The following is a 27583-nucleotide window of genomic DNA, read 5'->3' as shown; positions in this document are numbered from 1 at the left end:
CTAGGGATCCCTCCTGGGTCCCTGGGAGCCTAGTGGCACTGCATGGGGCCGCCATATTGCTGTAGCCTTGTGTGCTCAATGCACGGTGGTCATGTTTTTTTTAGTCCAGCAGCCATTTTGCGGTGGTTTGCCATTGAAAATTGCGATGGCGATTTTGGCGGTGGTAGCCCCTCCTCATCCCCTGGTGCTGACTCCTGGATCTTTTCACTTCCTGATCGCTGCATGTGGAGTGCAGTTTATCCTGGTGGCTGCAGGTGCCGGTTTCTGCTTGGTGGTGAGTCTGGTGTGTTCCTCTCCCTCTGCTGAGGATCGCTTGGTGCTTTTTGCCTGGGGTGCTGCCAGCGTGGTGAGGTTGCCCCTTTTGTAGTGTTTTTTTGTGGGATACCCCTGGTGACTCATGGAGGCTTTGGAGCACACCCCCCACCTAAACACCTCTCTGAGTCTCCGGGGCCCACCAGGTCCCAAACATCCATTGATACACTGACGGCAGTCCTGGAGTCCTTTTGTGTTCCGGGTGGAGGTGGCTTTTGGGCGACGGGCTAGCAAAAAGCACCCCCCGCCTTCTTTATTCGGCCGCCGCGGACGTGGATCACCCTGCTGGGTCTATGACCACACGCTTTGAATCCTCAAGATACATTACATCTACATTTGCAACTGCACAAGAAAAGGCACTGGTGGAAGCACTGATTGTAACTGTGTGTGAGACATTAGAGATGGAAATGCGCCTATTTTGACAGATTTGTCTCTAAAGAGTGGGGAGGACCAAAGCATCCCCTTGGGGTCCCTAAGCGATTTACTATGCGATACCCCTATGAGGATACCCTTATTAAAAAGTGGTCTGTTACACAGGTGGTGGACCCTCTGTTTTCCAGATTAAACAAGGCAACCATGATTCCGGTTGAAGAGTCCCCAGCCTTTAAGGATCCGACTGGCAAGAAGGCAGAGGCTGTGGCCCGCTGGCTGGTTCGGCACTGAGGCCGGTATTCACTATTGCCCTGGTGTCGCAAACTCTGACCGAGTTGGCTAAGCTTTTACTTTGTGACCTGGAGGGAGAACCGCTCCCAACTGCTTTGCTGAGCTGGTGTACCAGCAGGTCCAGGGTCTGCAGTTTATCTGTGATACCTCTTTGGATGTGGCTCCCCTAGTATCTTGGCTCTCTGTTTCGACAGTGGTCCTTCGGCATGTCTTTTGGCTCAAATGCTTGTCTGCGGACCAGACTTCTAAAAGGCCTTGACTGATCAAGGAGATCACCAGTTTGGAGCTACCCTGGAAGACATCATTAAAGGTCTCACAGGAGCAAAGAGTAACTTTCTTCCGCACCTTTAAGAACCTTCGTCGTAGACGTGGGACCTCCTTTTCGGGTCATAAGAAGTTTTTTCGTCCCTCAGGGTCGACTGACAAGAGTTTGAAGGCTTTCAGGGCCTCCTCTGGAGGATCCAAACAAACCAGGTCTGGCAAGCCGAGAGCAGGCTTCTCCAGATTTGCGGACAAGGCTCCTTCAGCATGAAGGTAAGCAATCACCCGTATTGGGAGTGGGGGGGGCGTCTTCGCTGGTTTCCGGACCTGTGGACTTCCGTGGTACAAGACAAGTGTGTCCACAAAGTCTTTCAGTCCGGCTACAAGATCGAGTTTCGCTCTTGTCCCCCGGCAAGGTTTTTTCCTTCCAACTTGCTCCTCTCCCCGGACCGCTTACAGGGCTGTTTGGGGCGATAGAAGACCTGTTACTTCAAGGAGTGATTGTCCCGGTTCTGACTTTAGGAACGTTTTCAGGGTTTTTACGCAATCCTGTTTACAGTTCCCAGGAAGGAAGGCAAGGTGTGTCCAATCCTGGATCTCAAGGCCCTGAACTGCTTTGTGCAGGTGCAGAAGTTTAGAATCTAGTCAATTTACACAGTGGTTGCATCCCTGCATCAGGGGGGATTTTCTTGCCTCTATTTACATCCATGATGCTTACTGTCACATTTCAATATGTGCTGGTCACCAGCGCTTCCTCCGCTTGTGGCACTACTCTTTTGTCTCGCTTTTGTTCCTCGGGTCTTCACAAAAGTGTTAGCCCCGGTGCATGTATTGTTACGCCAACGGGGGATTGCGGTACTGGGCTACTTGGAAGACCTTCTGCGAGGGGAGTCTCCTACTGCTCTGGTGGAAAACCCATAAGTCGCTGGACTATATGGGTCTGACTCTGGACTCGGCCTTAGGCAGAGTGCTCCCTTTTCTGGACAAACTCCAGAAATTGCAGGCTGCAATTCGTCTCCTGCTGTCCCAGCTGATGGTCATCCCTGTGGACTTGCATGCGGGTTCTGGGCCTGATGGTGTCTACCTTTTGTGGCAGTTCAGTTTGCACAGTTCCACATGAGGTCCCTGCAAAGGGAGGTTCTGGGCCAAATAGGACAAGAATCCGCAGTCTCTGGACAGTCCGATCCGGCTGAGCCGGGGAACGAAGGATTCCCTGATATGATGGCTTTGTTCTCCAGTGCTTCGGCTGGGCAAATCCTTCTCCCCTTGTATTGGACAGCCTATATGGCTGGGGGAGGCGTCCTCTGCAAAAATTCTGCTCAGGGACTCTGGACACTGAAAGAGTCCAGACTACCAATCAATGTCTTGGAACGAGCAATCAGACTGTGCCTGGACTATTGGACGAATCGTCTTCAGGGAAGTCCAGTGCACATGTAATCAGACAATGCCATGGCCGTGACTTATGTCAATGACCGGGGGTGCACAAGAAGTATCCTGGGGGCTCTAGAGGTAGCTGGCATTCTAAGGTGGGCAGAACGATTCGTTCCAGCCCTGTCCGCCGTACACATTCCCGGGGCGGAAAACTGGAAGGCGGATTACCTCAGTCGGCAGGCGTTGGACCAAGGGGAGTGTTCCCTTCATCTAGAGGTGTCTCCAGTGGGGCATCCCCGAGGAGGATCTGTTGGCATCTCGGCTCAACAGAAAGGTGCAGAGGTTTGTGGCTTGGTCACGGGATCCTCTAGCGAACGCTGCAGACGTGCTGGTGGCCCCATGGGGTCAGGATCGTCTGTTTTACGCCTTCCCTCCTCTCAAGCTTCTGCCAAGACTTCTAAGCAAGATCGGGCCAGAAGGGATTCAGTCATCTTAGTGGCTCCGGACTGGCCTCGTCTGTCTTGGTACGCCGATCTGGTGCGGCTGGTCGACTACCTTTTGGAAGCTTTCTCTCAGGGAGAATCTGCTGTCCCAAGGACCAATCTACCATCCTGCTTTACAGTCGCTTTGATGGCTTGGCTGTTGAATGCTAGGTGCTGATGGATATAGGTTTGTCTGCGTCGGTGATTCCGATGCTGTTAAAAACAAGGAAATCGACTTCTAGGAAGAACTACCATCATACGTGGAAGTTATACATTGTGTGGTGTGAGTCTCTTGGGGTTCATCCTCGCTCTTTCTCGGTGGCTCGCATCTTGACCTTCCTTCAACGGGGGTTGAGCAGAAACTGGCCTTGAGTACTATCAAGGGTCAGGTGTCGGCCTTAGTGGTCTTCTTTCAACGGCCCTTTGCCACATACTCCCTGGTGAGTACTTTTCTTCAGGGAGTTAGCCACTTGGCCACTTCCAGTGCGGTCTCTGTTGCAACCTTGAGAACCTCAATTTGGTGCTCTGTCCTCCAGAAGCCTCCTTTTGAGAATATTCTGGAAATTCCCCTGCTTACACTTTCCCAGAAGGTGGCCTTCTTGGCGGCTATCACCTCTGCGCGCAGGGTGTCGGAATTGGCAGGGTTCTCCAGTCGTTCACCTTACTTGGTGGTTCACAGAGATAAAGTGGTTCTTCGTCCCTGTCCGTCATTTCTTCCAAAGTTTATCTCTGATTTTCATTTGAATGAAGACATTGTGTTGCCTTCCCTGTGTCCCAGGCCAAAATATCTGAAGGAAATTACTTTGCATGCCTTGGATGTGGTCTGAGCAATTAGGGTGTACCTGGCAGCTACTGAATCTTTTAGGAAGTCAGACTCACTATTTGTGCTCACGGATTGGCCTCGGAAAGGGTTGTCCGCTTTCTCTGCGGCCATTTCCAGATGAATCAGACCGACCATGATCCAGGCCTATTTCATCAGGGGTCAAGTTCCTCCTTTCCCTGTAAAGGCGCACTCTACTCAGGCGCTCAGTGCCTCCTGGGCCTTCCGTCATCAGGGGTCAGTGACGCAGGTTTGCAAGGCGGCCACCTGGTCGTTGGTGCACACTTTCACAAACTTCTAAAAAGTGGATGTGTTGGCATCTGCGGATCCTTCTTTTGGCCACCAGGTTTTGCAGGCTGCTGTTTAGAGCAGTGGTCCTCAACCCTGGCCTACAGGGCCCACTAACAGGCCAGGTTTTAATTATTACCTTGGGGAGATGCAGACTAGAATACTGCAATCACGGAGCAGCAAATTATATCACCTGGGATGTATTTCAGTTATCTTGCAAACATGGCCTGTTAGTGGGCCCTGTAGGCCAGGGTTGAGGACCACTGGTTTAGAGTACCTGGTCCTCTTTCAGGGTGTATTGTGTTTTTGTTTTTTTTTTTTGTTTTTTTTAGGTGAGCTCCCAGTTGTTTTGGTTGAGCTCCTGTTTACCTGGCTGGCTATAGTTAGCCTTGGCAATTTCTTTTTTCGCTGTTCCCACCCCTCATGTTTAACACTACTTTGGGACGTCCCAATGGTTAAGAAGGTCAGGAGCTGTGTTCTTCAATGAACAAAAGAGAAAATGGGATTTTTGACTTACCGTAAAATCCATTTCTTTGATGTTCATTGACGGACACAGCACCCACCCCTCTGTGGAGTTGTAATTCTTCTGACACTGCTTGTAACAAAATGGAGTATACCCCCTGGGACTGCCAATCGGCCTAGCCAAACTTGTTTTGCCTAGTGTTCAACTCCTGTAGAGGGCAGTATAACCCAGTGGTTAAGATGATCAGGAGCTGTGTCCGTCAATGAACATCCGAGAAATGAGAGAGGCCGTCAGTACATCAGGTGTGATCAATTTTCAGTGAATGACAGCATAGCTTGTAGGCTCTATAACCTTCACAAAGACTAAATAATATATACTTATTTGGGTTATTTGTTTGTGGTTGTCTGTTTCAGTGAAAAAAAAAAAAAAAAAACTTTTTTAAATTACCAGCTCTTCACGCTTTAGAAACAACACTTCTATTGGGTTAAAGTATTTCAAACCCATAGAAAAGCCCATATTCAGACTAGTTCTTCTCAAATAAAAAACCTTTTACTACTAGAAGGCTACGTTCATACACCGGAGTATCGGATCTCTGCCCGTGATCCTGAATTATTGCAAATCACAGGATGCCCGCACTATTCCCGTAACCTGCAATGGCACCCCAAACGTGGCGTGATTGTCGCCCGACAAATCGCGAAAACAGAATCGCGGGTACGCCTGTTGCCCAAAAAAAGTACAATAACTTATTTTGGACGACAGGCATTTCGAGATATTGTTTGCACGTTTTTACTGCGATTTGTCGGGCGACAATCGCGGCAAATTTGTGCCGTGTTTGGGGTTCCTTTGTAAGTCACGGGAATCCCACGGGCCCCCCAGTGATTTGCAATGATTCAGGCTCATGGGCAGAATCACCGCGATTCTGCCTGCGATCCAATACGCCAGTATGTGAACGGAGTCCAAGCAGTGAAGGGCAGTTACCTATAGAGAATCCTCAAGTTCTTCAATCTAGCCTGTGTAAACTGACCGGTTATACAGGTACCACAGTTAGGGAAGTCCCAGAAACCAGTGTTTCCGGTGGTTGAGCCTGCTGTAATAAAGTCTTCATTTGCTTTTTTGTGACAGCATTCATATATGTCTCACCCTGCTGCATACAAAGCCTGGAGTTGCAGAGCTTTTTGTAAAGGACATTCAGGAGTCTGTCGCCGTCATCATGAAAGACCCCGGAGCCAAAACCACTGGAGTGGTAACTAATATTTTATTACCTATTTTAAACCTATATTCCAAGTATTGCATTAGAGATAATATATAAATATAAAGTGTTTTCCTGCTTGTCATTGAAGATCAACTCTATTCAATAGCTGTTTTATTATTTGACATTACACAAGTGAAGCTTTCTTTCAGTGGATAGGCAGAGGGAAGAAATGTGGACATTGCATTTGCAATTATGGTTTTGTAAATTACTCTATACGGAACTGAAAAATGTACATTTTGTGTGGAGTTATAGGTGGGTTAAATGAAAAGTTCACTTTAAAACAAACAAAAAAAATGCAAATTTTTTTTGCAGGTAAAAAAATGTGCATTTATTATTTTTACGTTGCAGGAGCCTGAAAAACCTTGCACCAGCGGTCAGCAGATCACTGATGCCATGCGGGTCTCCTGCACACTCCCTGACAGAAAGACTCAACTACCACAGCGCCGTGGTAGTTCATTGGGAACTACAATCTGACAGCTGCTAAGGATGAAGGGGCTTGTAGTTCATTTCTACACACAGAGTTGTGTGTCTGAATGACGCGGCGTGTGGGTGGAGTCGCTCTGTTTTTTGCAAGCCATGCCAGCTAGTACATGATACTTCTCCCTGTACTGCTGCCACAGGGAGGTGGGGGATCGTAGCTGCAGCACTGGGATCTTGTTACATGTTCCACCCTAAAATCGGGTGGAAAATGTAACATGTTCCCAAAGGTGAACTTATCCTTTAAAATACTGTGCTCCTCAAAGATATTGGCTGCAAGGTCTCCCATTGGGATTCCTGTTCTGGCTTTCTACCCAGGGCACTGAGATTGTGTCACATTGTTGCGGAAGGATTCTCCATTCATTCATGTGTGCGTGCGTCACTGAGGAGAAGCCAGCAGAATAGTGACGCAATGAATTGAGTCTGTAATGGCAGTGAAGAGACAGCCTGAAAGTCAGACATACAGAGGCTACCCCAAAAGTAGTTAATGTGGGTCTAGTATAGCAAGAGCCACCAAAAACATGGGCATGTCACTTTTTGATTGGCCATTTAAGTTTTGACTCGTCCCGTTAATAACACCGAACTTATGATGATAGTTTTCAGAGTGCTATCTTCAGTTGCTATCTTGGGGAATTGCTGCGTGACAGCAGAGAAAGTTGAAGAGCATAAGAAACTTTACTAGGTTTGTCTTGTATAATGTCTTACCCTCAATTTTTCCTCTCGTAGGTCCTTTTTATTTCCCGAAATACAGTGGGACTTGAGCATTAGTAACACATTTTAGCTTCGCGTTTTCTAAAGTAGGCAGGATTTAAAGCCAAACTCCGGGTAGTATTAAAATTCTCCTTAAGCGAATCTCCATCCTCAACCCCCCCCCCCCCCTCCCCTACTTCCCTTTTTTTTTTTTTTTCTTTTTTAAAGCTCCTGCTTACCAGGTTGTGCGTTCTGCACAGTTCAGATCCAACATTTCCCTGTTAAGATCCTCTTCTCTTCTTTTTTCTGAGCTCATGATGGCGTGTTGCTAGGCCTGCCCCCTCCTCTTTTTGTGTATGAAATATTCCAGGAGCCCAGGGAGCACAGTGCACATCATTCGCTTAGGCGAGTAATATGCAGGGGGGGAGGGGGGGGGGGGCAGGACCAATTTTTTTTTTTTTTTTTTTTTCAATAAAGAAAAAAAGGGGGGGGGGTTGTTTAAAAAAAAAAAAAAAAAAACCCTAGGATCCCAGTTTTACTCACTCAATCCTCCGCTGTCTCAGCGGATGGTGCTCCCCTGTGCTCCATTGGTGGGCTTTGTCATCATACCCAATGCATGTAACCCAATCTTGCTCCTGCATCCTCTCCCTAATCCCCCTTCTAATTGTGACAGTGGGTCAGGAATCTTCTCCCCGCACCAGCTGTCATAATTTGAAAAGAATGCGGTCGTGCGCGGCTCTGCCCAGAGTCCTCTTCTTTCCAAAAAAGATGAAATGATCCTTTAATATGGACAGGCAGGGTTAAAAGGGGCTCTGTCCAAGTCTGTGCCTTCCTTACCTTTTCTTGGCATTGTGTTGTCTCTTACAAAATGACAGCTGCACTTTAAGTACCATTCGAATGAATAATCCCACATACCCTATTTATCGGCGTATAACACGCACGTTAGTTTTTAGAGGAAAATTTCAGGGAAACAAAATGAATTTTAAATAGAACTTTTAAGCAAAATAAGGGTCAGTGCCCATCAATGCAGCCTCACCAGTGCCCATCAATGCAGCCTCCCCTTTGCCCTTCAATGCAGCCTGATCAGTGCCCATCTGCAGCCTCACCATTTCCCATCAATGCAGCCTGATTGGTGCCCACCTGAAGCCTCACTATTGCCCATCTTCATCCTTACTATTGCCCATCATTGCAGCCCGATCAGTGCCCATCTTCAGCCTCACAATTGCCCATCGTTGCAGCTTGATCAGTGCTTATCTGCAGCCTCAGAAGATTAGAGCCGCTGGATTATACAGAACGGGGGGTCTCCCGCTTATTCGGCTGCCACTGTTATATGAAGTCCCGCCGCCTAGACCGGCTCCTATGATAGACGTCACATGTCCCGGCATTGGACCAGTGTGCTGTCTATCAAAGGACCAGCTTAGGTAGCGGGACTTCATATAACAGTGGCCAGCCGAATAACCGGGAGATCCCCGCTCTGTGTAATCCGGCAGCAGCCCCTTCCCCCTCCGAGGCAGCCTAATAGAAAATATTTGCGTGTTACACACACATTATTAGCACTCTGTTTTCAGGGGAAAAAAGTGTGTGCTATACACTGATAAATACGGTAACTGAACACACGTTCTTTAGCAACGATCTCACGGCGATTACATTATAACATATTTGAGAGCTTGTTTTTCATTTTCCAACGTAAGCCATTGTAGGGTTAAGGCGTGTAGTTGTAAATTATTATTATACAGGATTTATATAGCGCCAACAGTTTGCGCAGCGCTTTACAATGTGAAATTGTGCCTAGGAATATTTACCTGAGTTTACTGTAATATTTGCTTATGTTTTGTTTACAGGGTGCCATATACGGGATGGCACAAACAATACCTGACAGGTCTATGGTGACTGAGATTTCCAAAGCCTTCCTGGATTGCCTGTATCTCACTGAAATGCCTTCCAGTGCCAAACAGATAAACGGTTCACCTGGTCACCAATAACCAAAACTACCTTTCGATGGGCGGTACTCTCCAAAACGGTTCCACGGAGCCAACCCAGCAGAATGGCACATAGACTGCTTTTTATTACATTTACTTTTGTAGCCTTTTAAGGAACAGGTATTTTTTGATGATGATTTTTGTATGCCCAGTTTGCAAGGTACTTGTTGTTCCTTATTTTTTCCTAATTCAGGGTAAACATGCGTAATTTATTTAGTGAATAAGTGCTATGTAATAACTGTAGAAATTCATCATTGCACATTTTTTTTGTTTTTGTTTTTTTTCTTGTCTGAGTGCATCTTTGCTCTGTTACCGTGAATAGATCTGATGCTTCCGTTTGCCATTGTTCTTGTGGACAAACCACCTTGTCATATGTGTTATAGGCTTTGAGTTTTGTTTACATGTAGTCTTGCTGAATTAACATTAGGCTGATGACAGGCAAAGTAGATTCAATCCCATTCATTCAAATATTATATAAGCTTTAGTGTAATTTAAAAAAGTTGTTTTTAATCTTTTTACATCTTCAGCTTCCATTAGAATAATACCTGGTAATCCTGCCATTAAGTTTCCTGTTATAGGGTAACAATCCTCTCCTTCTGTCTCCCAAATGCTCTTCAGCATTTTTTCCCCATCACATGTGCTTCCCGCAGGGACTATATGTGACTGTGCTGACACTCCTTGCCCAAGCATGGCCTGCCATTGTGTAGCCAAAGCTAGGGCTGATGCATGTGAACAGGAAATGTCTGGAAAAGACTGGAGAAGATCAGCAGCTATGAGATGCAAAAATGGTGCAAAAAAAAAACAAGAAGAAAACAGTCGTTTCTAAAAAATAAAACACAATTTTTTATTATAAAGCGTGATCTAGTAATATAAATATCATTGAGTTAGGGCTCTTTCACACGGGCGATCCGATCAGATCCGCCTGTCAGTTTTTCAGGTGGATCTGATCGGATCCTCCATGCAGCTAAAAATCCATGCATCCGATCCTGTCCGTGAAATCTGGACGGATGGAAACCCTATTTTTCCATCCGTTCAGTGATCGGATCGGATGAGAGCGGACAGGCGGTCCGCTCTCATCCGATCCCCCATAGAGGGCAGCGGGGGCTGCAAGCGGAGACGGAGCTGTCGATCCGCGATCCCCGCTGAGCAGCACGGATCCGCCTACGGAAACTTAAGGTTTAGATCTAATTTAAGAAAGTTGGCTCTTAAAATTAACAAATGCTATAGTGTCATTCCCTGTATACTGAGTGTGCTGGGGCAAATACACGCTAAAAACGATTCTATATCAACTCTTTAAGTTGGTTATACACGGCTCAAATTTTGTCTGATTTCTGCTGAATCAGCTGAAATTAAAGTTATGGGTCCCCTATCTGCACTAGCTAGAGTAGTGCCTGATGTGGAAGGGCCACAGAGCTCACACTCACACATGCTGCTGAAAACGTTTCCATTGTCCGATACAATGCTGAATGTTTGTCTGACATTTGCCCAAGACCCTTCTCATGAGGAGATATTTACAGCCATAGTCCTGGGCCGACTTTGACTACTGCTGAGTCTCCCTGATTCTGATGAATGGCGATTCAAGCAGGATACACAGGATATCAGCATGTCTGCCTATCAGCTGACAGATAATGCCAATGCCATGACAATTGGTGTGTTTGGCACGACTGCTCGTTCATTATAAAAAAACAAAAAAGGTGGTTGGCTGATAGCTGACAAATGGTTGTCAATATCAGCCCTGGATTGCTGGTGTTAAAGTGATGCTGAATGCACACGGTTTAAATTCCATTGTCCCTTACATTTCTGTATGTGGATGATGACACTGTAATTATTTTAATAAATAAACATCCAAGTATCTTTTTCCTAATCAATATACAGATGTCACATAACCCAGATCTTTCCCAGCCTGTCTGCAGGGAAACATAAGCAGGAGGAGCTTCTAGTCCTCTGCTGCTGATCACATGTTCAAAAACAGCCTTTGGATTATAGAGTAAAAATAAATATTAATAAATTGTTTTAAATTGTCATACAAATATAGATTTGAAACCTAACCTAAACAGTCACAGGCTGTGTCACGCCCCTCCAGCCTGTGTCTTAGAATAGGAGGGAGGTGAAGCCTCCATGAATCTATATGTAATATCTCGCCTCCATAGTGTTTAGCTGGTTAGTGGGCATGGAGGAGGAGGGAGGGGGGTGAGCAGTCATTTACCACTGTGTATATGCCCACATGTGTGACTATATAGTCACATGGGCTGTTTAGATGTAATAGGGAGGAAATCCTCAATCCCAGCATAGAAACTTACTGAAAACTGAGCATGTGCAGAGCTGCCAACACTACTCTGCAAAATCTCTAGCTGAATTGGGGACATGGACAGAAGGTGTGTGGAAGGCGGATAGAAAACAGTGGATCAACCAGGTTTTTGACCGAAAATGAATCCCATAGTGACTGAGTATGAACAATTGAATAAATGATAATTTGGTGGGGGTGATGTGGGTTTAGTGACACTTTGAGTACTTTGATCATCTTGACTTTTAAAGCAATGATAATAAAAGGAAGCCATAAATTGTTATGATTTCTCATCAGATTTTAATCCGGTTCTTGTATCGGTTTGTTAATAAATAACATGTTCCAGTATTAGGGGAAGCCAAATGTGTTTAACCTTTCATATCAATATTGATCAGGGTATTTATAGGAGGTCATTTTGTGTTCAGTGTTTCTAGCTGTATGTAGTAGGTTTTATTACAGGAACAAAGTCATAATGGTGATAACATCTTTATATTCAGGTAACTCTAATTCTTGTTATCAAGTATTTAAATGCTGGGGAAATCTTAGCAGTCCACAAAAATGAGAGGTTGTGGAATGAGTGGATGATGGTGCTTTGAGTCATTCACAAGTTTGTTATATACAGGGATGTCTATAGAGGAATAATATTGCATGGTTCCTGCCTCTACCCACCTCTGAGTCTCACACTTCCTGCTGCAGATGATGGATGGCCACTCCTATGGCATTCTGTGTGAGGTAGGAAAAGTTAGGCTGCAACAGGGAACAATACAGGAGAGAGAGCACAGGCATCTCGCAGATTACGTCCAGAAAGTTAGTCTGAGAATCGGCCTCTGACAGTAAAGGCCTGTAAACGACAACAAACACAATGGCACACCGGCCTAGTGCATTATCTCTTAGACAGGTTTATTAAAATGATAGATTAAAAATACTCTCAAACAAGTTTCTTGGTAAAAAGCACATCAAATAGATATAAAATCCTCAGCAACAGGATCGGGATTGGATCGTCCCCTGAAGCTGTGCAGGCTTACGCGTTTCGAGGCAGTGCCTCTTCTTCAGAGCCTCAAGGCCCGTACACAGGATACGAAAATCTGAAGTAAAATTTCATCCGACGAATGATCTGCCGATTTTCAGATTATTAGTATAGTGCTTTTGATAGCCGATTACGAATTTTCAAACGACAAAATCTGAATGCGCAGGCTATAAACTTTTTATCTTACGTCAACACAACGTCCAATTTTCATTTAATTAGTACAGGTTTCGTCCAAAAAAATCGTAAGAGCAAGACTAGGCATGCGCAACGAAAAAACACATACAGAACAATTCAACACATGACATCACTTCTGAAGTTGAATTCTGTCGTATGGGAATTTTCATATGACAGTAACCTCTTCACTTTCCATATGAGACTAGCATGCAACAAAAAACGGACGAAAGATTGTTCGATAATCTGATCGTGTGCATGAGGCTTTACCCACAATGCATAGAACACAACACTGGCCTTTGTTATTGGCCCGTTATAAGGCTCAGTCCTTAGACTTCCAGTAAGTTTCTGCCCGGATAGGAACAATCAATGAAGCTTCAGCCTCCAAACAAACATCACTTTGTTTCCTATACAGGGTGATGAATATAATGTTTTTTGTAAGGTAACATTCCATAAAATGGCCACATTTCAGCTTATCCGGTGCAGGTAATTTGTATTTTCACTTCAAGCATATGGCTGCTTTAGAAGGAGATTTGTGACATTGTTTATCTTGCCTGCTATCAATTTGTTATCACACTCCTAGTCTAAAACATGTCTAGGCTCTGTATCCAAGTCCCTCTCTCCCCCAGTGCCTGAAACATGACTATTAAGAGCTGGTCTGTAGTCTAGTCATACACTGTAGGTTGGACTTGTCAGTCATTCCTGCTTTATTCATCATCTCTTCTAAACGATAACTGCAGTTGCACATTAGAAATATACTGTTTTGATATATAACAGGATTGGAGCAATTGCTCAGCACATGCCACAGAAAATATAAATGCCAGTTTAGTACTATCTGGCTTGTAGCGGTTCTTTTCTTTAATAAAGAAGGAAGTGGCTTTGGTTTCCTTACACCTATCTTCCTGCAGCATACACAGATGAATACACAGCACATCACTGACCCCATCTCCCTGTATCCAGCTGCACTCTGGGATCTGGCAGTGTAAAGGCGCTGAAAGACACTTTCTGGTTGCTGAACTGGTCTGATTTTGGACAATTGCCGCTGAATTCGTCAAAATTTGAGCCGTGGGTCTCCTTGTCAGCACCACCTGGTTCAATAAAACTCAATCGAGTAATCAAAGTAACCAAGTGGAAAATTGTTGGCTGAGCAGTAGCTGCATACAATCAGATGCAGTCACTGTTTGGGTATTCAGGCAGTTATAGGCACTGCAGCTGCTTGAACACAATAGTTGGTAGAGCAGATTCCGCCATCCACGCTGTTTAGTATGGATAAAGGAATCTATTAATCTTCCTCTATCTTTGTATGGCCAGCTGAAGATGCTGCAGTCCAGTTCTAATTTGGAATTTCTGCTTAATCCGATACGCCCGGACCCTAATGTAGCACACACACTTCCCATGATAATGTAACAAAATGTGTTGCTTTTTTCAGTTATCCTTTAGTTGACCAGTTTCAGGCACCCCTGCTTTATACTTTATTTGATCTCCTATACATTGACGAAACGACCACTGAAATGGGCATTTTGTACCTTGGTATTTAGACTGTATTGCCTATTTTTTTTTCTTTTGTGCCTACTTGTATCACCGGAAACGTACAGAGGCACTCATTCACCCGGGCACATTCCTCCTTACAGTATAAACAGACTGGCATAATTTGATGCCAGGGAGCCCCAGGTGCTCCATACAGCCCCCTGTAGACTTGATTGATTGCCGCTGGCTGTACACAGGTACGTACCACTAATTGGATAAAGTGACAAATGCATACAGATGTGAGTCCCCGAATGCAGACTGTCTGTGACTTGCGCCTGTGTACATCCACCAGTTTACGCAGCACCAAGGTTTCCTGGGCACCAGTTTTTTTACTCTGGGGGAAGGATTGTTCCAGGGCTTGACCCCCAGAGAATAGGAAACTCCCAACAATGCATGATCTCTAAAATCTGTAGCTATACTGTCCATTCTGAACCCATAATAACCACTAAAAAATACATAAAGTATTTACTCCTGCCTGCTGGAAAGTACCATTGATGTTCTTATATTGTAGGCACTGTTAAATTATCAGTAGTTTATCAGAATTCGATAGACATGCATTGAAATAGGTGTTCGCAAGTGCACTTGGTATTCTTCTATGCGATCTTCAGTGTTTTAACATGTTATAACGGTTTTCTTTTTCAACTTTTTTCCTTTTTTTTTTTTTTTTTTTTTTTTTATAGTAATAATTCTCATTTTATGGTGGACTAATCTAGTATTTTTTTTATCCAGTCACTGTGAATATTCAACAAACTTACCTTGTGTGACTGTAAGCCCTTGAGAAAATAACATTAGATCTGTTCAAGAGCAATGGGTTATTTTGTTGGAAACAATTGATTACCCAGCTACAGTCAAAGCATTTAGTTTTAAATAGAATGGGGATGGGTTGGGGACTTTCTGTCATGGTGACCGCACAAGAAGTGTGGGAAAGCTCGCATAAAGGGATACAGAGAGGGGACAGTACACAACAGCAATCCCTTGCTGTCAGAGAGTTCATGGTAATCACTTACCCCTAAATATAGACAGGGAGGAATTGAGGAGAAATCTTCCCAGTGGGGACTCAGAAAGCAATAAAAATCCAGCAGAGGTTCCAAACTTTCCCTACACTGTCCAAAAGAAAAAAGAAAATTGTTGTGGCAGTAGTTTGGATCTAAGTAGATAATGCTTTTAGCAATGATCCGCATTATTCTTAAAAGTTTTAGCACCTTCATACAACAGGTAGACATTGTATGGCGTGAAGCAACTACAAGGGATTACAAGCACAAACACTGTATGAAATTCAAGGGACGTTAGACAAGTTAGAAATGGTTGGGCATTCCAACATTCCTCTTTGTGACTGCAGTGATCGCCTGCCTCATGCTTAAATCTCATTTTTTCTTTTTTACCTTCATGTATTCTATGGATGAAAGTAAAAAACCTTGTGTGCAGCTTCCCCCTCCCACAATACTTACCAGAGTCCCATCCTGATGTGCACGAGAGCCTCGGCTCTCTCCCTCCTTATTGACTGAGGCAGTAGCCATTGGCTCCTGCTACTCTCAATCACAGCCAGTGAGAACTGGGGGCGAAGCTGAGCCAAGATCTGTGTGTGAATGGACAAATGGAGCAGTGGCTCGGGTGCCCCCATAACAAGCTGCTTTCTGTGGGTGCACTTGGCAGGAGGGAGGGGCCTGGAGTCTCATCGTGGGACCATAGAAAAGTAGGATCTGGGCTGCTCTGTACAAAACCACGGTACAGAGCAGGTAAGTATTTAAAAAAAATAACCAAACCTTTATTCACTTTAAAACGGCTGTATGGAAAGAGTGTTTGGATGGTCTGATCCTCCATAAATGATTGAATACTTGCTGTATAGTTCTTCTTGGATGGGACATAGCTGCTATCAATAGATGTAGTTATGTTTACCCACCATCCCGGCTAAAAGCTGTGGCGAGGAATTCATCATGTATCATCATGGAAACACTTTTTACTGAGGTTATGCTGGCTAGGGTAGAGGGGGGCATTTTGTACTGCAAGTCTGTCTGTTTCATCCAATCTATGGGGGAGATTTACTAAAAATCTGGAGCAGCTGTGCATGGTAGCCAATCCGCTTCTAATTTCAGCTTGTTCAATTAAGCTTTGGCAATAAAACCTGGAAGCTGATTGGTTTCTATGCAGAGTTGCACCAAATTTTGCCCTCTTGATTTTTAGTAAATAACCCCCTTGTATGGCATGTTTTTTTTTTTTTCCCCTCAGTAAAACGAACATTATAATTGTCTGCAGCTGAATTTCAATTTCCATTTATTGTAGGTGTATATTGTTCCTAAGCTAAAACCGCAAACCACATACTGTAATGGATGTTTATAGCCAATGTAAGGGATAGTTTTTTTTTTTCTTTTTAGAAAGTGCAATGTCAGGGATAGTTCAGTCTGCAGCACAAATAAACAGAATTGCCCATGTACTTGTACTGTTAACTACTCACATAAGTCATGTATAGTCCCATTCTTGCCATAGAGAATGTTTTATTATGGAGTCTAGAAAACTACTTACACCTGAAATAAATAATAAAGTGCCTTGTATCACCTTGTAGGTGGCTGATTATTGTAATGTGATCCTGGAATAAAGTCTCAAATTACTACTTTTCAGTTGTGACTTGTTTTTCCTTTGTTAAATGGATGAATTTTATATAGAGAATGTGGAAAATGTTTTCAGAGCATGATCCCCTCCCTTCGGAGACTGTGTCGCAGGGCAGTATTTCCAACATAACGACCCCCAAACACACCTCGAAGATGACCACTGCCTTGCTAAAGAAGCTGAGGGTAAAGATGATGGACTGGTCAAGCATGTCTCCAGACCTAAACCCTATTGAGCATCTGTGGGGCATCCTCAAATGGAAGGTGGAGGAGAGCAAGGTCTCTAACATCCACCAGCTCTGTGATGTCACCATAGAGGAGTGGAAGTGGATTCCAGTGGAAACCTGTGAAGCTCTGGTAAACTCCATGCCCAAGAGGGTTAAGGCAGTGCTGAAAAATAATGGTGGCCGCACAATATATTGACACTTTGGGCCCAATTTGGACATTTTCACTTAGTGGTGTACTCACTTTTGTTGCCAGCGGTTTATACATTAATGGCTGTGTAAAAAGGAGATAACCGCGCTAATACAGTAATGGAAAGCTGCAGCTTCAGGTGAGACCAAAAATTAATGGCTGTGTGTTGAGTTATTTTGAGAGGACAGCAAATTAACATTGTTATACAAGCTGTACACTCACTACTTTACATTGTAGCAAAGTGTAGTTTCTTCAGTGTTGTCACATGGAAAGATATAATAAAATATTTATAAAAATGTGAGGGGTGTACTCACTTTTGTGAGATACTGTGTGTGTGATTGAGATATATATATATATATATATATATATATATATATATATATATATATATATAATCAATCTAAAAAATTTTTTTTGCAGATTCTTTTGTGTGTCTGTAAAAGAAGCTAGTCTTGGACATTTCCTTTCCCTGTGCAGTTTAACCCTTTTGCTGCCAGGATTATAAAACTTACGGTGGCACAGGATCGCTTCCAGCTGGACTTTATGCAATTGTATTTCCTTCAACCATTGGTTAAAGAAAAGGAAATTGCTCGATTCTCCCATCAACACAGTCAGTGTTGATGGGGGAATCCCTCCCTCATATTTACCAGCCCCTTCCTATCCTAAATGAACACAGGGAGCCATTGGTACGGATTGCTCCTGTGTTCATTCATGATTGTTTACTATGCATTCAGTTTGTGAATGAACAGGAAGCCTCTGTACAGAGTGCCTCCTTGTCATTATTTCAGTGACAAGAAGAGGATTGATCTGTGGCCCCAATTCCTTTCTCTGTCTCAAATTTGAGACATCAAGATTTGTTTAGACCCTTGAGGTTTCATCAAAGCCCCTTAAACAAGGCTAATTCAATTCTATAAAAAGAAAAAAGGAAATTGTATTGCCTACATGGGGATGTGCACAAGGACGTGTGTGAGCGTACACTAGAGTACACCCTTGTGAATGAGGCCTAAAGATTAGATGGGTGCTCTGGTCTATACAGCACGATTGGAAACATGCAGTTTATGTGACTGGGGCTGTGTGCAGGCAGTCTATGGGGATGCGGCGGGTGTACAAACACAGCCGCAGGTCCTATTTTGACAGTTGTAAGTGAGCAAACCCCAAATGCACACTCTTCATATGGGGGTCATGCAATCACACACCTGTTAAATTAGGACCTGTGACTTTTTACATACAGCAACTGTGTCACCATAAACTAACATAGGCTGTCTGCAAGCAGCTGCATAAAAAAAAAAAAAAAAATGCATTTTACAGGCTACAGTGCCCATGTAAATGAGCCCTAAAGACACACACTGCATTTCCACACCCAAGAGTCACAGGTGTTTGCGCGCAGCCTGTACGAATCAATGTCAAGCTGACAGATTCTGCTGCTGTACGCATGTAACCTCATTTCTCTAGCGCTCATTGACAGACGTAGTCCTCGGTGATACACCACCTTCGGGTTATGTTGCCTCCACAGGAGCAGGACTAGACAGGAAATTAAAAAGCTCTGGCCACACCCTAGGGGCAGTCCCAGAGGGTATATCCTCTCTCTCTCTGCCTCAGCAAATCAGTTATTTTCTGTCTAGTTAGGAGTAAGGACCTAGATACCTTGCTGGGATCTTAGGTCCTGGCAGGATTTTTTTCTTAAAGGATTTTTTAGACCGCTTTTTTTCTCCAGTGTTCCTGTGAGATCTTCAAGCAAGAAAGCTGAACTGGGCGACGGGCTGGATGTTGAGATCCGGTGGTCACCCCAGTTCAGCCTACGAGCGCGTGCAGGCCATAGCTCCGCGCTGGGTCGGCCGCGACAAAGTCCCATTAAAGGACTGACCCCGCGAGTTAAACGTCTCGCTGAAACGCCAAAGACCATGAGTCACGGCGTCCATATCGGTCGACAGCCCTCCCGCCCCGGTGGAGAGGGGTACTGTCAGGAGTTGGTGCCCGCCTGGTTCCGGTATGGTGAGTAGTATGTTCCCCCTTTTCCCCTGACGGGTCTTGTGGTGAACGCGGGCCCCTCTCTGTATGGTAAGATAGAGTCCCCCTCTATCCTATAAATGACACAGATCCTCCTACTTTGAGTGTGATTTTATGTGCAAAAAGCCAGGAGGCTTGGTTTGGGAGCTAACTATCTAATTGTATACATGTTAAAAAGATTATAATCTGTGGCATTCTGGGAATCTTACGGTGATAAGAATGAGCTACCTACCAGTCAGAAGCCACGGACATGTAGACTGCCTTCCTAATCAGATCTCCAGCTATTAGCAGGCCTCCCGAATGGCCATGCGGTCCGCCAGGGCCGGTACCGCCAACCACGCCAAAATCCCCATGCAGAGAGAGTGTTGTGTGCCCTGCAGCACACCGCTATTCAGTACAGGCCGCCGCCATTTTTTTTGCTGGATCGCACGAGCCGCCATTTTGGCGTAGCCTCGTGTCTCCAGCATGGGGGCGGCCATGTTTGAGGTGATCCAAACACCTCGTGGAGCTAGGGGAGGCGCCGGAAGGCGTGCAGAGGGGCGGAGCCGCCTCCTTTATTCCTGGGCAGCCAGCCAAAAGACTTCCTGTTTGTCAAGACAGCGCTGTAACCTGTTGCAGTTAAACTCTGAGCATCAAGTGGTGAGCCTGGGGGTCTATCTCTCTCTCGATCGATAGGGATCCCTAGCAGGTAACACTAAGGGGTTTTTTGTGGCGCTGGGGGTCTGGAAAAAAAAAAAAAAAAGTTTTTTATTTTTGAATTATATTATCCAGGAAGTGACTGGAATTATCATGGACCCTGCCACACATATTCCCCCACCTGTTTCCCTCGAGGGGGCCACGGGACCCGCCGGTGCACAGAGTGTAGGGTCATTTACAGCAATTTTGGAGTCTATGGTGGCTCGGGTGGAGGCGGCCTGTCAGGGACGGGGGTCAAGGAAGCGACCCCCACCTACCCCTATACTATCTGACACCTCTGACTCTGATTCAGAGATGGTCACTGCAGTTGCAGGTTCCTCTGCAAAGGCTGTTATCCCAGGTAAAGCCCCCTCAGACAGTGAGGAGGACGCTTCTTCTCCTGCTATAATTCAGGAAGAAGCATTGGTGGACGCACTAGTTGTGGCAGTGCAGGAAACCTTAAAACTTGAGGCTTTACCGGCAGAGGCAACTGAAACAGATTCCTTTTGGTACTAACAAGCCCATCAAAACGGTGAAGGTTTTTCCTGTACCCAAGTGTTTCGGTAATCAGATTAAAGGAGAATGGGAGCATTCTAAACGTACCTTTACTATTTCCAAGCGTATTGCTAGACGCTATCCGTTTGAGGAATCCATCATTAAGAAATGGACGGTACCACCAGTGGTGGATCCACCTATTTCCAGGCTGAATAAAGCCACGGTTATCCCAGTGGAGGACACTTCGTCCTTTAAGGATCCGGTGGATCGAAAGATGGAAGCAGAGTCCCGCACCATCTTCTCTCTGATAGGGTCAGCATTTAGACCAGTAATTGTTATTGGTCTAGTTTCCCAGACACTTACGGAATGGGCGAAAATGGTACGCCAAGACCTTAGGGGAAAAGATATTCCCCAGGAGACATCTGATTTGATAGAACAGATTATACAAGGGCTACAGTTTATCTGTGACGCAGCCTTGGACACTACTCCCTTATTAGGGCATGCATCTATGTCAGCGGTGATCCTCAGACGTGTGCTGTGGTTAAAATGCTGGTCAGCTGACCTAGGTTCCAAAAAGACCTTGACAAATCTCCCCTTTCAGGGGAATCGTCTATTTGGGGCCAACCTAGATGAAATCATCAAGGATGCCACTGGGGGCAAGAGCACTTTTTTGCCACAGGCTGCTAAAGCTAAGGGACCTCGCAACAAGCGAGGACCTTTCTTTACCGCCCATAAAGGGCGCCCGGCTGGTACTAGCGGGAAAGGCAAGACTCCTCCAGGAGGGTTCAAGAAGGGCTGGTCGGACAAGCAGAGGACCAACCCAGCCAAACCCGAAGCAAAGGAGTACACAGCCTGAAGGTGCGCCCCCACCCGGTTTCAGGGTGGGGGGGACGTTTTCACCGGTATTCAGGACATTAGATTGAGCATCAACCACTACTACCGGTGCGATTCTTCCCTTCCAACATTTAAGTACTACAGGAAGCGGTAGTTACCGTTCCCTGAATAGATCTTTTCCTTTACCTTTTCCTAAGATTAGTCCCTATACCTCACAGGAATCGGATCTGGTTGACCAGATAGGCCAAGTAGCCTCTAGTCGGGTGACTTCGGTCCCTGAGGTTCAACCAGAAAAGATCACCCTTCCTGATAACAATCAGGTATCTGATAAATGTGTGGGAACAGAAAACGACCAGACTTTCTCGGATGGTCGGGGCCAGATACCTCTAGGGACGCCTGGTTCAGATTCTATCAGCGCCAGTGGTCCTAGAAATTCTAGGCTGGCCTCCTCAAGCCGGCCTGGCCGACTTGGAAATGCTAGTCGCAGACGTTCCGTGGGAACTTCGTCTCAGGGAGTGTCTGTGGTCTCAAGGACCAATTTACCATCATGCTTTACAGTCGCTGGGTTTAATGGCCTGGCCATTGAGACCCAAGTACTGAAGGACAGAGGTTTGTCTACTTCAGTCATTCCTACCCTTATTAAAGCAAGGAAAGCGACTTCCAGCAAGGTCTATTATCACACATGGAAGACTTATATTGCGTGGTGCGAATCTTTAGGATTTCCTCCACGTACCTATTCGGTGACTCGAATATTGGCCTTTTTGCAACAAGGGGTTGAGCAGAAGCTAGCCTTGAGCACCATCAAGGGTCAAGTTTCAGCATTAGCAATCTTCTTTCAGAAACCTTTAGCTACCAAGTCCTTGGTGCGGAATTTCATCCAGGGGGTGCGGCACCTGGCTCCTCCAGTCCGCGCGCCCTTACCGCCCTGGGATCTTAATTTGGTTTTGTCGGTTCTACAGAAACCTCCCTTTGAAAACATCAGGGAGATTCCCTTGCTTACTTTATCCCAGAAGGTGGCCTTCTTGGTGGCTATTACTTCTGCTCGCAGGGTGTCAGAACTGGCTGCATTATCATGCCAGTCCCCATACCTAGTGATTCATAGGGATAAGGTAGTACTTCATCCTAAGCCATCTTTTCTTCCTAAGGTGGTTTCAGATTTTCATCTGAATGAAGATATTGTACTACCTTCCTTGTGTCCTCAGCCCAAGCATCATCGGGAACATGCGTTGCATTCCTTAGATGTGGTTCGGGCAATCAGGGTATACCTGAAAGCTACGGAATCATTCCGTAAGACGGATTCACTTTTTGTGATCACGGATGGCCCCAGAAAGGGTTTGCCTGCATCTGCCGCGACCATTGCCAAATGGATTAGACAAACGGTGGTACAGGCTTATTCTATTAAGGGTCAGAGTCCTCCGTTCCCTGTTAGGGCGCACTCCACTCGAGCGCTCAGTACTTCTTGGGCCTTTCGCCATCAGGCGTCAGTGGTCCAGGTATGTAAGGCGGCCACCTGGTCGTCGGTACATACCTTTACAAAATTCTATAAAATTGATGTGACGGCATCGGCGGATGCCTCATTTGGCCGCAAGGTTTTGCAGGCCGCAATTTGAGGAGACCGGTGGTCTACCTCGAGGGTTTTTTTCTGTTTGAAAAAAAAAAATAAATAAATTTTCTCTTTTTTGTTGAGTCTCATCATTTAGGATGAGCATTGTAAACTTCTAGTTGGCACCGGTTGGGCCTTCTAGATTGGGATTTGATTTCCATTTTCCCACCCCTCAGTTGTGATACTGCTCTGGGACGTCCCGAAGGTGGTGTATCACCGAGGACTACGTCTGTCAATGAGCGCTAGAGAAAAATGGATTTTTGTAAAATCTTACCGTAAAATCCTTTTCTCTTAGCTCATTGACAGACGTAGTCCCCGCCCCTCTGTTTTTGAGTTGGGTTGGGTTAAAATCTCTAAAGACTGCTTTTTCACATAACTGATTTGCTGAGGCAGAGAGAGAGAGGATATACCCTCTGGGACTGCCCCTAGGGTGTGGCCAGAGCTTTTTAATTTCCTGTCTAGTCCTGCTCCTGTGGAGGCAACATAACCCGAAGGTGGTGTATCACCGAGGACTACGTCTGTCAATGAGCTAAGAGAAAAGGATTTTACGGTAAGATTTTACAAAAATCCATTTATCCTGGATGCAAACTGGGCTGCCCAAAAATTTCTGTATGCATATAACTGTTCGGATGTGCAGTTACATGCCTACAGTGTCTGTAGGCCTGTCATTGCATACAGCTGGGGGCAGCAGCCTGTGCAATGTAAACACTTTTGACTCCTGGGCACAGAAATACTCCTTGTTGATGATGCACAGCCCTTCTAGGCCGTGCATTGCAATAAAATGTATGTGTGCATCGTTTTACCACAACTTACACCAATGCAGTGCGCGCATAGAGTTTGGATGTTGGAAAAAGCCAACCTCCAAATTGTTTTGCAGTTTCCCGTACTGTTGATTTTCATCGTTTCACAAAAATGGCACCACAATTTTTAAAATGTACAAATATTTTGTTTATTAACTAAATACAGCAGGAATCGTGTAAAGTTTGCTGTGATTGTGTCCAATGATGATGATTTTAGGGTATAATTTGCAAAAATATAGTTTGAGAAACATTTCGCAGATATCGCGGGACCTAAAAAATTTGGTAGCACCTTTGTTTTATTCTACCGCTCATGTGCTTTCCACAAGTATGGTTTTTCGGAGGGTGGCGGGAGTTTACAAACTGACAGCTGTAAGGAGGGGAGGGGGGGTTAAAAATAAACCATGGGAAAATTGGAAAAATGTAGAGTGCAGGGCCTGGCCATGAAAGAGTCTGCTAAAAGCCTTTTCTGTATTACAGAAAGAATGTAATCTACCTATTTCTGAATACTATCAATATATCAGAATTACTCACTGCCTCACTCACCAGGCATTTTCCAAACTATCCCCAATCGTCTATGGAACTTCTGGTTTACAACATGCATACATATTCAGGGTATCACCTTAATATACCAAACATTACAGAACAAAGAAGTCTTCACCAAAACACAATCCCAGATTAAATGGGAAAAAGAGCTAGGGTCATCCTTTATAGATGAACAATGGATAACAGCATTGAATGCACCCTATAGAGCAGGGGTGGGGAACCTGTGGGCCATATGCGGCCCCCGAAGCCATCTGATCCAGCCCTGCCATTGGGCTGCCTCCGGAGGGGAAGGGGAGGGGGAGCGCCTCCTGATTACACACACAGTGGGTTCCTCTGCTTACCCGGCGCGGCCGCTGTCATATAAAGTCACGCCGCCTACCTATGATAGACAGCACAGGAGGCGTGACTTCGTATGAGAGTGCCCACGCTGGGTAAGTAAAAGAACCCTGCTCTGTGTAATCGCTCTAATCCGTATGCACTCTGCATTGATGAGGGGCACTAATCACTCTGCATTGATTGTGGCACTAATCACTCTGCATTGATGGGGCACTCATCACTCTGCATTGATGGGGCACTCATCACTCTGCATTGATGGGGCACTCATCACTCTGCATTGATGGGGGCACTCATCACTCTGCATTAAGGGGGGGCAAACCTGGAAAACCAGTTTCCAGTAGCAACATCATCAATACCAGCTAACATCGCACACCTCACCAAAGAGAAGCAGTTGTAGCCATCACATTAGGGGTGAGTTAATTAAATGTTTGACCAAATATAACAGGCACATTTTTAAGTTGATAATTTTGTACGGCCCCTGAATGATTTAAAAAATACCCAAATGGCCCTCGGCACCCCTGCTATAGAACAACCAAATCCGCAAAACTATGGGAACTTTCATATAAAATATATTTCAGATAGTGTCGAACCCCCCCCACATTCAACACATCATAGATCCATCCATTTCTTTGGATTGATTACACACAGAGTGGGTTCCTCTGCTTACCTGGCACGGCCGCTGTCATACAAAGTCACACCTCCTACCTATGATAGACAGCACAGTGGTGACGTCTATCATAGGAGTCGGTACAGGAGGCGTGACTTCGTATGAGAGCGCCCACGCTGGGTAAGTAGAAGAACCCTGCTCTGTGTGTAATCGCTCTAATCCGCATGCACTCTGCATTGATGAGGGGCACTAATCACTCTGCATTGATGGGGGGCGCTAATCACTCTGCATTGATTGTGGCACTAATCACTCTGCATTGATGGGGGGCACTAATCACTCTGCATTGATGGGGGGCACTCATCACTCTGCATTAAGAGGGGCAAACCTGGAAAACCAGTTTCCAGTAGCAACATCATCAATACCAGCTAACCGCACACCTCACCAAAGAGAAGCAGTTGCAGCCATCACATTTGGGGTGAGTTAATTAAATGGTTGACCAAATATAACAGGCACATTTTTAAGTTGATAATTTTGTACGGCCCCTGAATGATTTTAAAAATACCCAAATGGCCCTCGGCAGAAAAAAGGTTCCCCACCCCTGCTATAGAGCAACCAAATCCACGAAACTATGGGAACTTTCATATAAAATAAATTTCAGATAGTATCGAACCCTCCACATTCAACACATCATAGATCCATCCATTTCTTCACTATGCTGGAGGGGCTGTGGCTCCCAAGGCACTATATTACATATCCTGTGGTCATGTCAGGTACACTATAAATTTTGCCATGATGTTTTCACGCTTATCCACAAAGTCACAAAACTCCAGTTACATGCCTCACCAGAACTTGCCATCCTGAATTTGGGAATAGAAGGTGTTCCCCACAAATTCAGATGTGTCACAATTAATATATTATTAGCAGGTAGACTGACCATTACTCGCAATTGGCTCTCCAAGACCAGCCCCACAGGCATAGAGGTCACAAATCTTACACAGCTTCATGGTTCTTATGAATGTATATATGCTTTCAGCAAAGGACATTTCTGGTCAACCCAAGCAGAATGGTCCCTTTGGACCAAGTGGTACAACCAAGAAGTAACTAACAGAAACTGAAGCAATCTATGCTCAAGTAAAAACCCAGCCAGACTCTACTCAAACGTGCCTAGTTTTGACCAGGAGTATAGTTGTGTTTAAATTCTAAAAATTACACACAGCAAGACTCGGGTCTCCACACACAAATGGTAGCTTCTTTAACCAAACTTTCTTTTAGTTCGCAACAGTTCGAACTTGGATGTTTCTTGTAGAATGTATCAGATGTTTTCTTCTACATTTGTATATTACTTAATACAGCACCAAATATGCGATAACCTTGAATGGGGTGTCGTGCTCCTCTCTGGACACAGTGAGCTCCCTGAAGGGGTGTCTGAGGGAGGGGGCGACACCCTGGTTCCACATTACTCATCTGTTCTATTTCGCACGCCTCTCAACGTTTGTTTATTGGTCATATGTATTCATGCATTCGTTTGTTAACTGTACGTAATTGAACGTTCCACCTCTACAAATCTATATGCAACGATTAATGTTCAACTGTTTCTTGTCCCTTTTTACTTATCTTGTGATAAAACAACAAAATTTATTTAAATTAAATATAACTTTATCAATTCCTAGTTCCCCTTCACTGCTCAATGTATTGTACCTTTATGCTATGTTCATTAATCTCTTGTATGAAATATTAGTATGTAACCCCAATCATATCTACGTTGTTTGTTTGTTCTTTTTTTTTTTTTTTAAAAACCCAATAAAAAATTGAATTAAAAAAAAAAAAAAGTCTTCTGTATGATGTTAGGCTGACTAATACACATAGATTTTTTTCTATTCAGCCCACAAGCTGAACAGTTTCATGCTACACAGCACAAATGGTAAAAAAAAATGCACTTAAAATCGTAGGTAACCTAATAAATGTCTTAACCTGCCTGTGAAAACCATAGCGACCAGTCATTTCCTCCTTTATTTTAGTATTGCCATGGCAGATTATGTAAAAGATGGATGTGATTGGTTGCAGTGGGCTACAAAGGGTAGAGAGTTTCTTTTCTTTGATTGCACCCTGCTATTTCATACCAGAAGCATTCCTTCACCCAAAACAAACCGCTAAAATATTAAATTTAATTATAGAGGGAATGTATGCACACTGAAGAATGCAGACGAATCTATGAGGAGCCACTGCGGATAGACTCGGAAACCCTGTTGCAGGTTTATCTTTTGATACCTCCATTTTCAAAACTTGGGCTGGCCATACATAGATCGAACTCCTTTCTTGCAACCATGGGTTGCAGGAAATAAGTTTGCTCGATTCCCCTATCAACACATACACTGATGCGGGAATCCTTCCTCCTGGGCCATTGTTTTCTTCCGGTAGGGGACACCGGTCATTATCACTAGCGGCTTTAGAAGACACTACCAATAATCGCAAGAGAGTCAGGCTGGTTGTACCCAAGTTGATCGATCAATCAACTTGGTACATTCAGCCTGCGCATTAATAGTTCGGATCCAGCCGAGATTCAAACCGCGTATGGCTGGCCTTACACCTGGTAGGATGT

General features: G+C 44.9%; 1 protein-coding gene across 1 annotated transcript in view; it reads left to right on the top strand.

The window, feature by feature from the left end:
* The window catches only part of SGPL1 (sphingosine-1-phosphate lyase 1), an 88218-nt gene extending 78361 nt beyond the window's left edge, over positions 1 to 9857 (top strand). The window contains exons 13-14 of the mRNA XM_082268345.1: positions 5783 to 5903; positions 8921 to 9857. Of these exons, the coding sequence (XP_082124471.1) occupies positions 5783 to 5903; positions 8921 to 9061 (262 nt within the window). The 3' untranslated portion in view covers positions 9062 to 9857. The remainder of the gene's footprint in view (positions 1 to 5782; positions 5904 to 8920) is intronic.
* Positions 9858 to 27583: the final 17726 nt, after the last annotated feature.

The sequence above is a fragment of the Pelophylax lessonae genome (genome assembly GCF_965119305.1).
Source record: "Pelophylax lessonae genome assembly, chromosome: 9".
Classification (NCBI taxonomy): Eukaryota; Metazoa; Chordata; class Amphibia; order Anura; family Ranidae; genus Pelophylax; species Pelophylax lessonae.
This window is presented reverse-complemented; position numbering and strand designations above follow the sequence as displayed.